Source organism: Belonocnema kinseyi, chromosome 7 (assembly GCF_010883055.1).
Source record: "Belonocnema kinseyi isolate 2016_QV_RU_SX_M_011 chromosome 7, B_treatae_v1, whole genome shotgun sequence".
Classification (NCBI taxonomy): Eukaryota; Metazoa; Arthropoda; class Insecta; order Hymenoptera; family Cynipidae; genus Belonocnema; species Belonocnema kinseyi.
In genome coordinates, this window is record NC_046663.1 from 87556761 (window position 1) to 87570426 (window position 13666).

General features: G+C 25.5%; 1 protein-coding gene across 1 annotated transcript in view; it reads right to left on the reverse strand.

Annotated features, from left to right (window-relative positions):
- LOC117176738 (eukaryotic translation initiation factor 4E type 3-like) overlaps positions 1–13666 on the reverse strand; it is a 16959-nt gene that overhangs the window by 917 nt on the left and 2376 nt on the right. The window contains exons 2-4 of the mRNA XM_033367005.1: positions 10491–10611; positions 9138–9245; positions 8950–9072 (exon numbers count right to left, since the gene is read on the reverse strand). Coding sequence (XP_033222896.1) covers positions 8950–9072; positions 9138–9245; positions 10491–10611 — 352 coding nt within the window. The remainder of the gene's footprint in view (positions 1–8949; positions 9073–9137; positions 9246–10490; positions 10612–13666) is intronic.

Sequence of the window (13666 nt, forward strand, 5' to 3'; positions counted from 1 at the left end):
GTTAAGTTAGACTAAGGATGGAATTGTAAATATATGTACAGGGAGCGGTGGCCCTCAAACCCGTAAAAGGGAGAGATTAAATACATACATACATACATACAAACACACATATATATATATATATACATATATATACACACATACACATATATGCTATATATTATTTAAAGATTATAAAATCATTTTATGCTTATTTTATCTTGTATTTTCTTGTAGAAAAGTACACAAATTAAAAATACAATTCGGAAATTTGTATAACTTTTTATTAATTGTTTTTTTTTCTACTTTTTTGTAAAAGCCTACAAGATATTAGATAAAACTACAGGATATTACGTTTTTTATTTGGTTGTTTGACCTTATAAAAACACTTAATTTTACGTAAATTATTGTATAAAATTATAAAGCTTTACAAAAAAATACATAATCTATAAAACGTTAAAATATTGGAAATCTGTACTAAAAATGATGCTGTAAATAATGTAATGTTGTAAATGTTGGTAGTTTATTGTAGAAATGTACAACCCTGGTGTAAAAATTTATACAAAAAATTATAAAAAACTAAAACTATTTTTACAGGAATCTACAATTAAATACAATAAATTACAAACCAAAAATTACATTTTTTATAGATTTTGCGGCCAAAAAGTTCTTCTTTTTTGACCTAGGATGAAAAATATTTAGAATATTGCAATGAAATCATTTTAAATTAAAATTTGTACATGATCGCTGTTCCCATCATAAATATTATTTAAAATGATGTCTTTACAATCTTCTTAAAATTTGTCATCCTAGGTTGAAAAGGAAAACTTTTTGGCTGCTTAAAATAAAACATGAACAATTGAGAGAGAATTAAACAAGGTAATTGGAATTAGAAGATTCGAACTCTTGAAGATACAAATTAAAACACTCAAAGTGGAATATTTAAAAAAAAATGTATTTGAGCTTACAATTATTTAAATACAACCGCCCAATATTTTAAGCATATAAAATGGCAGATTTTAACAATTTTCAATTAAAAAATTGTTAATTAAAAAGCCGTTAAAATGGAAAAAATTAATTTTGAACGTTAATTTGATCCAATCCATTATATGAGTATACATATATATTTTTTTAAACTAAGTTTTTTTTTTTATTTAATAACAATTATGCATTATTATCTTTTGAAATTCTAAGATTCGTATAACGTTTGAACATAGAAGCTTTTTTTATTTTATTATTTATTATATTTATATTATTTATTATTATATATTATATATTTTATTTATTTTTATTATTTCATTAAACTATTTTCAATATTTCTCATCCTAGATTCCATGGTCGAAAAATAACATCTTTTTGTTTGCAAAACCTGTCAATTCCTGTAGTTATAAATTCTTTCGGTTAAACTTTTTCCACATTCTTGCAAGAAATTAAAACTACGAAAATTACATCAATATACAATAAAATACAAAAAAGTACAACTTTTAAAAACGAGAAATGTTTTAATTTTAATTTTTTTATTCCGCTTATAAAAGATTCTGGTTCAAAAATGTTAGAAGTTTAAGATTCTGGTAGTTCAATATCAAAAGTCAGGGAAAATGAAGATTTGGTTTTGAATTATAAATTGTATTATTTGTTTGAAAAATCAACAATTTTGTTAAGAATTCATCCTTTTTGGTTAAAATTTGTTATATTTTTTGGAAAATTTGTCTTTTTGATTAAAAAATTCATCTTTTTTAGTGGAAATTGCATCTTACTTATATAAAATTGTCAAGTTTTAAGTTAAAAATTTAACCATTTTGTTGAAAAGTCATCCTTTTTGGCTCAAAATTTAACTTGTTTTGTTGAATGTTTGTCTTTTTGTGTTGAAAATTCAAGTATTTTTGTAGAAAAATTACTTCTTATTTAAAACTCATATTCTGATGTTGAAAAGACAAACTAAAATCTTCTTTGGACAAAAAACCAAACTTTTGGTTTGTTGAAAATTTATTTTTCTGATTTGAAAATTCATCTGCTTTAGTAGAATTTTCATCTCTCTTGGATATAAATGAAACTATTTGGAAGAAAATTCAACAATTTGGTTAAAAAGTCATCCTTTTTGGTTGAACATTCAACTGCTTTCTAGAACTGGTCTTTTTAGGTTGAAAATTCAAGTATCTTCGTAGAAAATTTACTTCTTGTTTGAAACTGATATTATGATGTTGAAAAATAAAACTAAAATCTTTTTTGGATGAAAATCCAAACATTTTTTTAAAACACTGTTTGATTGAAAATTAATCCTCTTTACTTGAGGATTCAACTATTCTGTTTTAAAATTTTGGTTAAACCACTTTCAAAAAAAATAATTTTTTTTTTTTAAGATTCATATTTTCAGTTGTTGAAAATTTGTTATTTGTTCAATGAAGGTTTATCTCTTTGTTTGAAAATTGAACCATTTTTTTAAAGTTTTTTTTATTCATATTTTCTGGTTAAAAATTCAATTTTTGCACAAAAAATTCGTCTTTTTCCTTGAGGGTTCAACAAGTGAACTTTTTTTTCTTTCAGGACTGGAAAAAATTTATTTATTGAAAACTCGTATTTTTGGTATTAAAATTATTTTTTTTTAAAAAGAAATGTAATTTTTTTGTTAAAAATATCTACTATTACACTTTTTCTGTTCAGAATTAATCTTTTTTGGTTGAAAATTCAAGTATTTTGATAAAAAATAATCTTTTATGGTATAAAAGTAATTTTTTTTTACTTTAAATAAATAAATGAATTTGCAACATTTTTCATTTGTATCTGAAATATTGTTTTGTTCCGTTTCTAAAATATCCTATGTTGAAAATATTTTTAAATAAAAATGCTTGAATTCGAATGTTAATTGGCCAAGGAAAATGAAAAATTGGTCAAGGAAAAATCAGGGAAAAATATTTCCCAATTTCTGATTAACTGGACATAACTCGACGAAGTTTAACTAAACACACGCTTTTCCATTGAATTTTATATTTGTATAATAATAATAATAATTTGACACATAAAATAAAAATTTCTAATTTAAAATGACCATAGATTTCCCGGATCTGCTCAAGAATTCCAAAAATTTTCCGTATTTTCCATGGTGCAACGAATTTCCAGATTTCGCGGGTCGCTAGATACCTGATACCTACCTGAAAATATTACTGCCTTTATAATTTGAAGGAGGAAAGATTTATATTAATTAAAAATCCAAAATTAAATGTCTCGAAAATGGCATTTTTTCAGAATTGAAAAGATATGCCATTTGAAAGCTTGCAACTTGAATTTAACATGTAACTGAATTCAAAACACATACAAATGAAAACACTTGAGCTCCATTAAATTGAGATCAGTTGAATGAATTTAAATTCATCGCAGTTCAATTTAAATTTCTGTCAGTTAATTTTAATTTAAAAGAATTTAAAGAGAATTGAGCTATGAAATCAATAGAATTAGTCAGTTAAAGTTAAATTAAATTGCAAGCCTTATAGACTCACTTCGGAGATAAAAAATAGCGTAGTGTCGCAAATTTGAAACAATAGTCGAAATAGGGTCATATAAGTTTTGATGTATTAAACTTGTGTGCAGTGTGAAATCAAAATGTGTGAAATGGAAAGTTTATTTTATTTTCTAAGCGAAATTTCCAGTTTTCTAATCTAATATGTTGAAAGTATTAAAAATAAATTTCAATGTTTATTTAAAATGTTGTTCCTTAGTCTATAAATGGTCAAAATTCCTATTTATTTGTCGTAGGCTTCACAGCCCCCCCCCTTTTTCTCGTTTTTCCACTTAAATGTGAACTGAATAAATTAATAAAACCCAATAAGAAAATATATTTTTGGTTCAAAGATAATTCTTCTCGGTTGAAAAGTCAATTATTAAATTTTTTTAAGAATTCAACTTTTTTGGGTTAAAATTGAATTATTTTGTTAATAATTCAACAATTTTGTTTAAGTTTCTTTGCAATTTCTTTATTTCTTGGCTAAGAAAAATTTTTCTCTTGGATAACCCACAATTTTGTTGAACATTAATCTTGATGGTTTGAAAGTTAGTCTCTTTCTCTAAAAGCTTCCCCCTTTTGGTTAAAAAAATTCAACTGCTTGTAGAAAATTCATATTGTCGATTGGAAAATTCAACAATTTGGTAGAAAGTTATGGAACTATTTGGTTGAAAATTTTTGTTTTATGTTGAAAATTCGTCTTTTTAGTATAAATTAATTTTATTGATTAAAATGTAACTGTTTGGTTGAAAATTAATCTGTTTTAGTTGAAGATTGAAGTATTTTCTTAAACAATAATTTTTTCAAATAAAAATTTAACTATATTGTTGAACATTCATCTAATTGGTTGAAAACTAGCTTTCTTGTTGAATATTTCAATTTTCAAGCAAAAAGATGAATTTTCAACATAGAAGATTAATTAATAATGTTGTATGTTAATTTTTCTGTCTACTGGTTCAATCAATATTATTAGAATATCGATTATTTTTAAGAATGTGAAAAAATGTTCACTAAATAATAATAATTATTAGACTAGTATACAGAAAAATAAACATAAAAAATGATCTATCAATTTTACCTGGTCAAGAATCTTAACATCAAAAATAAAAAAAAAGAAGATTAATTTTGTACTGAAAAAAGATGTATTCGCAAAAAATTAATATATGAATTTTTAACAAAGTACCAGAATTTTCAAGCAAAGAGATTAATTTTCTGCCAGTAAGACGAATTTTTAACGAATTACATCCATTTTCAAATAGGTTCAACAATGAATGTGATTCTACTGTAAAGTAATTTGACCATTTTTAGTTTACATTTTTTCTTTTCTGAAACTATTAAACTGAATAGTTGAATTTTTAAACTAAAAAGATCAATTTTTACCGAAAATGGAGCAGCTAAACTTTAATTTGCAAGAATTAATTTTCAATCAAAAAATTGTTTTTCTACAGAAAATTTGAATCTTCAACCAAATTGTGACAACTTTAACCATAGAGGTGAATTTTCAACACAAAGGATTATTTCGTACTACAAAAGATTAATTTTCTACCAGAAAAGACGACTTTTTAACTATCAAAAATTTTAAACAAACAGTAACATTTTCAATAACAAAACATTCGTTTTCAACAAAAAAGGCGAAGTTTTAACAAATCACATCAATTTTCAACTAAATAGGTTAAAAAATGGATGTCATGCTAGTGCAAAATTAATTTGAATAATTTTTAGTTTATAACTTTCTAGTTTCTAAACACTTTTAACAAACTAGTTTAACTTTTAAACTAAAGAAGATCAATTTTTAACTGGAAATGTAATATTGAAATTCTAATTGAGAAATAAAAAAAATAATTTTTTGACGAATTTTCTACCAAATTATTGAATATGGCTTGAATATTCAATAATTTGGTGGAAAATTCGTTTTTAAAAATGAAAATTAATTTTCTTAAATTAAAATTTCGTGATTCCTTTTCTAGTTAAAAATTGATCTTCTTTAGTTTAAAAGTCCAACTATTTTGTTAAAAATGTTTAAAAGCGAAAAAATTATACACTAAAAATTATTCAAATTAATTTTGGACTAGCATCACATCCACTGAAAATTAATTCTCGCGAATTATAGTTTAGTTGTCCCATTTTTGGTAAAAAATTGATCTTTTTTTCATTTAGAAATTTAACTATTCATTTTAAAAGTTTTAGAAATGAAAAAAAAACAACTAAAAAGAGTTAAATTAATTTTACAGTAGAATTTAATTTATTGTTGAAACTATTTGAGAATGGGTGTAATTTGTTATGAATTCGTCTTATTGGAAGAAAATTAATCTTCTTGGTTGAAAATTCAAGTAGTTAGTTAAAAATGAATATATTATATTTTTTGAGAATACGTCTTTTTCAGTACAAAATTAATCTTCTATTTTTATTTTTGATGTTAAAGTTCTTGACCAGATAAAATTAATAAATAATTTTTTATTTTATTTTTCTGTATACTAACCCAATGAATATTATTAGAATATTGATTATTCTTAAGATCTAGAGAGCATTTTTTCACAATCTTAAGAATAATCAATATTCTATTAATATTGATTGGACCAGTAGACAGAAAAGTTAACATAAAAAATTATTGATCAATCTACTATGTTGAAAACTCATCTTTTTGCTTAACACTTGAAATATTTGGTTAAAAATTTAACTATTTTGTAGGAAGCTCATCTTTTTAATTCAAAATCCAACTGTTTAATTAACAATTAGTCTGTCTTCGTTAGAGATTCAGCTATTTCGTTGAAATTGGGCCTTTTTGGTTTAGTTTAACTATTTTTGATTTAAAACAAAAAAAATTTCTTGCTAAAAATATCAAATATTGCATTTTCTGTAGGGAACTCTTTCTTTTTCATTGAAAATTCAACTACTAGGTTGAAAGTCGAACTACTTTGTTAATTCATAACAAACAGTCAGATTTAAAGCAAAATAGTCTCGTCGCTCCAAAAAAGCGTAAAATAAGGTAAATATTGCGGTCAATCCGAAGTCTGAAATTGGTTTAAATACAGTTGAATTTACTTTAATTTATCTCTGTCTCAATTCTTTTCCATTGGATAGATACTCATATTGCGTAACATAGAATACCTATAAAAAACCTGATAATCCTCGGTTTCGGGATTCTCCTCCCGATTTTAAATTCCTAAAAATGATGAAGTTCAGTCATCACAGTACCTATTGTCGTCAAAAAAGGTGAATAGGTGGCATTTTTTTTATAAAATAGGTTGCAAATAGGTGATAAACAAATGTTAAGCAAGACAAACAAACAATTTCTTTGATTAAAAGGGCCACCCTGAAAAATGGAATATTTACATTTCCACTGAGAACTAATTTTCAATTAAAAAAATAAAATAAAACTATTTTTTTTACAAAGCCATTCAATTTCTTACTGCAAAGTGACATCCGTTACCAAATTGTTGAATTTCCAATTAAAACAACAACAATAAAAACGAATTTTCTACGAAAAAAGTGAATTTTATACCAAATTTTTTCATTTTCAACAAAACAGTTTAATCTTCAACTAAAATAGATAAATTTTCGACTAAGCAATTGCATTTTTAACCAAAAAGAGATGAAATCTCTACCAAGAAAAATTTTTCAGTCAAGAATAAAAAATAATGTTAAGCAAATTGTTGAACTTTCAACAGTTAGATTTGACCAAAAAGTATATATTTTCAATATGACTTTATTTTGACCAAAAAATTTGATTTTCTACCAAAAAAAGACGAATTAAAAAAAAAACAGATTTTTTTAACCAAAATGTTGAAATTTTAACCAAAAATGGAGTAGATGAATATTCGAGGAGAATGAATTTTCAATAAAAACAAAAACAAATTTTCTACAAAACAGTTTAATTTTATACCAATTTGCTGAATTTTCAAGCCAAAAAGCCTAATTTTCTATACAACAATTTAATTTTAAAAACGAAAACATCAAACAACAACAAAAAAGTTAATTTACAATTAATCAGTTCACTTTTTAAACAAAATATTTGAATTTGTAGTTAAAAAAAAAGCGTTTTCACAACAAAAAGAATTTTTAATTCATTTTTTTATCCAAAGAAAACGAATTTTCAACTAAAATTATGAATCTTCAACAAAGAAAAAGGAAATTAAAAAAAATTCGTTCAACTTTCAACCAAGGAGTGGAATTTTTAATGAATAATTTTCTTGGTTCCAAATTCTACTATTTATTTAAAGATTTAACTATTTTATTGAAACTTAAAGTCTGACGTTAAAAAGTAATCGTTTTTGGCCAAAAAATTATATTGTTGGTAGAAACTTCATTTTTTAAATTGGAAATTCATATTTTTTGTTGAAATTTTATCCTTTGATAGAAAAATCTTTTTTTTTAGTTGTTGAAAATTCACCTTTTATATTTGAAAGTTAACCATTTTTATTGAAAAGACTACTATTATATTTTTGGTGTATAGTTCAAAATTCTACAAATTGTTTGAAAGTTTATTTATTTTATTGAAAATTAAACTAGGTTCTTAAAAAGTCACCCTTTTTTGTTCAAAATTAACCTCTTGGTTCAAAAAATCTATTTCGAATGAAAGTTAGTTCTTTTTATCAGAAACAAAACAAAAACAAAAAAAGTAATAAATTTCTTTTTAAAAATTAATCTAAATTAAACTATTTTGTTAAAATCATATTTGTTGTCGAAAATTGATACTTTTTGGATTGAAAATTCTCTTTTACTTAAAAAATCGTCTTTTTGGGTGGAAAATTCAACTATTTGCTAAAAAAAATATCCCCTTTTGGCTAAAAATTTATGTCTTGGTTAAAAATTCTGCTATTTGATTGAAAATTCAACTGTTTTGTTAAAAAGTCATCTTCTTTGATTCAAGATTCATCCTTTTTGACTGAATGCTAATTATTTTTGTCAGAAAAAAATTATGTTTTTATTTTATAATTAAGCTAAATTCAACTATTTTCGTAAAAAGTCATCTTTTCTATCAAAATTTCAACTGATTAATTAAAAACTTTTATTTTTGGATAGAAAATCAACCATTTTGGTGTAAAAATCTGCAGTTGTTAGAAAAGTTATATTTTTTAGTTGGAAATTCGTCTTCATTGCTTCAAAATTAAACTGGCTTGTAAAATATTCATCTTTTCAAATTTAAAATTTAAGATTATGCTTGAAAATGCAACTTTTTCTGGTTGAAGTTTCATCTTCTTCGTTTGAAAATTCGATCATTTGGTTCAAGATTCGTCGATTAGGAAAGTGAAATAAACTTTATTTGGTGTGTAAGTTATAATTTTGAATAAAATTGTACTTTTTCTATTGAAAAAGTTGACAACAGATGAGAAACCCCAAAATAGGAGAAAAAGGCGACAAATTCCTAAAATAGGTGAGAAAAGGTGACAAAATTGAAAATAGGTGACAAAAAGTGTATAAATGACACTCTGTGATGACTGGAAGTTTTATTGAAGGTAAAATAAATGAGTTACCTGGACCAAATCATCTCTGTCTCTGATCGATACAGTAACTCCACAAACTTCGTCTCCTTCGGCTAAGCTTTCCGAAAATTGTTCCCCAATGGCAGCAAGCACGACCTCTTTCCAGACTTTGGCCTGTTTATCATTAATGTAAGATGCAAAGATTTAGTTTAGGCCTAAAAGGAACATTCAGGACTCACAGTGTCGCTTTTGTGGCATTTCAGCCTCCAGGTTCCACCCTTCTGATTCACCGGTTCCTCCCATAATGGATATCTGTCATCTCTCATCATATGGTAACTGTATCTGATCTAAGAAAAATCAAATCGATTCAAATTCAGATGTGTGGCCAAAATTGTGAAGCGGAGGGTTAGCGCAACAAAACGAATCAACCCACATATTGGCAATTTTCAGGAGAGATAAAAAACATTCTATGAAAATCTAAATTTCAGTTTAATTTAAGACTGCGATTCAGATTTCTATAGCATTAGTTGCGGAATAAAGGCGAAGAGAATCTGATTTTTTTTTAAGTTAACTAATTCCGAGTAATTGAACGTGATAGATTTTATTTTGAGGCTGAGTTTCGCGTCTTTACTACTTTGATCGGCAATTAAAAATCACTTTCTCAATTTATTTATTTATTTATGATCTATTTCCTTTATTGTTTGATAATTTTCAAAGTAGGAAGGTTCCGTATTTACCCGATTTGAGATAAAATATTGCTACGAAGTTATAAGTACATATTTAAATTTTAAAGTTTGTTTCTAAAAATATATATATTTGTTCTTTAAACTTCGACAGTTTATAGACATAATTCAGTTATTACGAATTTTATTTCCAGAATCTGGCATAAAGGTCTTCTTTTCAGGGTGGTCGCAAAACTTTATTTTTAAAATTCAAATTTAAAGACCAGAATTTTAATCTTGTAACCTATAAAAATATAGGATCATTATAAATTGATAAGAAAATTTTTTTTAATAAGAGTTTTAAACTTATTACTTTTTGAAGTTATTTAAAGTGCCTCTTATCGAAATTCCCTGACCTTGCCCAAATTTCCAGGTTCAAAATTAACAAAATCGCGACACTGATATTTGTATGATAATATAAATATATAAATAATAATAAAATCAAGCCTAAAGAAAAAATTTGCATTTTTCTAAATCTGTGACTTGAATGATTAAAAACTTCCTGATTTTAAATGAATGCAGTTATTCCTTTATTGAATAGCTGGCCGTATAAAATAATTTTTAAAAATATTAATAAATACATCCCAAAAAATTTGAAAATTATTATTGAAGTTCTTTAGTAAAAGTTTCTTTTATTAATTTTACATCATTCAAATGTACGAAATTGTACAATTTTAAATTAACCTAACATTACAAATATTTCAGAAAATCCTTACCGACTAACTGTCTAATGATTAAAAACATTTTTAAATCAAAACTTAGTAAATTTTCAGTTATTTGAATTTATTTCTGTATATCTAAAAAATTTTTTTAAATGTATTTTAATGATGAAAAAATGAATAACTTGTGTATAAATCGAATGCTTCATACCTGGATTTCTGCAGGGTTTGGAATATTATTAAAAACGGCCCAAAAACTTTGTACAGTATTTACAGTGTATATTTTCTTCAAATTGGCTTTATACTCCTCGGTAGTGGTTCCAGAAATCGCCCTAAAATAACAAAATATTTGTAGTAACTATACTAATTTCATGTAATATAATTTCTTATACTAGAATCAAGGAAATACATAAAAACAGTTTTATTGTGAATAAAATAAGTAAATAAATAAAACAAATATATGCAACGTTTTTCTTTTTTAAATTTAAAAAAGTTTTAATGCCTTAATTAGAAAATGTGAGAAATATTGAAAAAAGGAACTGCAAATACCAATTCATGTCGCCTGGGGCGTGCGACTGTTGGTTCTCGAGCTTCGCGCATGATTTTCCATTTACCTCGCGCTACGCGCTCGTTCTTTATATTTTCGCACATTCTTGCGCAAACCTTTTAAAATTAAGACTCAAAACATCCACCACTGTAATTTTGTGATTGTGAATTCTCTCTCGTTAAAAGAGCTTAGCTCGAGTTTGAGCGCACCTACGGCACGCGACTGATAGAAATCGCACTCAGCGCTTGGTCTTTGCATTTCTCCCGCATTTGTGCACAGAACTTTTAAAATCAAATGTCAACGGACCGATAACTATAATTTTGAACTCTCTTTTGTTAAAACTCTTTCGGCTTTAACGAACACATTCTCATCACGTATCTCTGCCTGGGATTGCTTATTAAAAAATTGCAAAATAAAGAGAAAATTGTATTTATCATGATTATTTTTGTATCTATTTCTTATTTTGCTTTAAAATGTATTCTAAGCTGCGCTGAAACATGTATCATTTCAATAAATGTATATCATTGCAATTCATAATAATGCATAAAAATTGATTCATACTAATTCTTATTGTCTTATTTTTATAATTTGTTTTATTTTTAATCTTGTTTTTTACGATTAAATAAAAACTACTGCTTTTTCTAAAAATTTAATTATTTAATTTTTAATCTTATTTTTTACGAATAAAAGAAAATCTACCCGTCCCATCGAAAAACGATTAATAATAAATTTATAGATCTTTTTAGGCGAACAACTTTTCTCTGTTAATTTTGTAGTTCTTTCCAGGGCGCACAATTTTAGCTTTTTCATTTTTTTCGTATCTTGCATGGTTTGACCAAAAAATTGAATTTTTCATTATTTTTGTTACGATCAAATTTGGAATTTTCAACTTTTCAACCAAATTAAAAAAGTTGTTTTCATAATCCTGTAGGCCTTTCAAAAAGGAAAGTTTTTCTTCTTGACTTGACTTTTTTTCATATAATGCGTTGTTTGGCTTGAAATGTTCATTTTAGTTTGTTTTTTGGATTTTGAAAATGTTCTAGCTCTGATAATTTTATTTTTTATGGAAAATAATCATGGAGAAAAATTGTTTGAGTTTCTGCGTACTATGAACAACCGTACATAGAATTTTTTAATCTTGAAAAAATGTGGTTTCAAAATCTTTTGGTACGATCAAATTTGGAATTTTCAACTTTTCGATGAACTTAAAAAAGTTGTTATCATAATTTTGTAGGGCTTTAAAAAAGAAACGTTTTTCTTTTCTCGACTTTTTTCGTATCATGCGTTGTTTGGCTTAAAAGGTTCATTTTAGTTTTTTTATTTTAAAAATGCTGTAACTCTGATAATTTTTAATTTTTCTAAAAAAGTCATTAGGATAAATTGTTCAACTTTCTGAATACTATGAATAACCGTACAGAGAATTTTTGAATTTTGAAAAAAGTGGTCTCAAAAATATTCAAAATGTGCCCACTTTTTGAATTTTCATCCAAAATGGCTGGCTAACGAACTTGACCTTTAGTTCATGACACTAAACGTACAAACAGACACATTCGTAAAAACCTGTTTTTCGGATTCAGGGAGTCTCAAAACGTGGACATTTGACAAAAACGGGGGGGGGGGGGGGGGGGGGGGGGATCTTGCGCAAATCTAATACCTTCTCTGATAAGAATGTAATAAGAAATAAAGAACCTACAAAAATCATCCTTAAATTAAACCCTACGCTATCGTGAAACGACTTCGCAAACTTACATCTAAGTGAAGCATTTTTTTATTTTTTATTTTGTATCGTGGTACATAGAATACAATTACAAATATTGCATATTCTTGGGGGCAAAATGCAACTGTTTGGTTAAAAAATAATCTTTTTTAGTTGAGGATTCAAAATGTTTTAAGTATTGTATTTGGGATAATATTATTAGATAAAAATTAAAAAAGAATTTGGAAAAAATATTTCGTTAAATTGAACGTTCCGAATTCCCGGTACATATCTCTTTGGTTGTCAATTTAACCATTTAGTTCAAAATTCAGTTTTATTGAAACTTCGTATTTTTTACAGAAAATTAATTGTCTTGGTTGAAAATCCATATTTTTTTTGAACATTTTTCTTTTTGGCTTAAAAATTTAACTATTTTGGGAAAAATTTCAACTACTTTGTTGAAAAATTCTTGATTAGAACAGAAAAATTAAAAATTCTAATTTTTTATAACCTTTTAAAGTTACATGTCCTAAGACCTTACAACATCTACGTTTAGCGTTTTAATTTAGTTTGTACAAAAACATGAAATTTTTAGCAAAGTAAAACTGAGCATTTTCGTTAAAAATTTCTTCAAAACTTTAAGCGCCTTTCCAAATGCAAGACATTCAAAATTATACAATTACAAACCAGGATCCACCTAAATTATTTTACTTTGAAGCCCTTAAAAACCACCTTTACCGCTAAAAATTGAAAACTAAAAATGTAGAAGGTTGAGCGATTAAAATTTAAACAAATGATTCATTCCTGAATTTTAAACACTGTTCTAATTTGAAAATCTCTAATTTAATAGTTTCATTAAAATTATTCTTTGAACTTTCTCAATTTAAAATGGTTTTTAATTATTATTCAAGTTTCCAGTTGGAATAATATCAACTATTATATTTTTTATTGAAAATTTATCTATTTTAGTGTAATTTCATTTATTTTGTGAAAATTTTTAACTATTCGGTTTAAAGTTAAAAGAACGTCCGAAGTGAGAATGAAAGATTGAAGAAAAGACTCACAAGGAAACTATCCCAGGTGTCCCTCACCGATTTTGATGAAACTGCAATATGTTGTAATACATCGAAAAATAAGAGACACG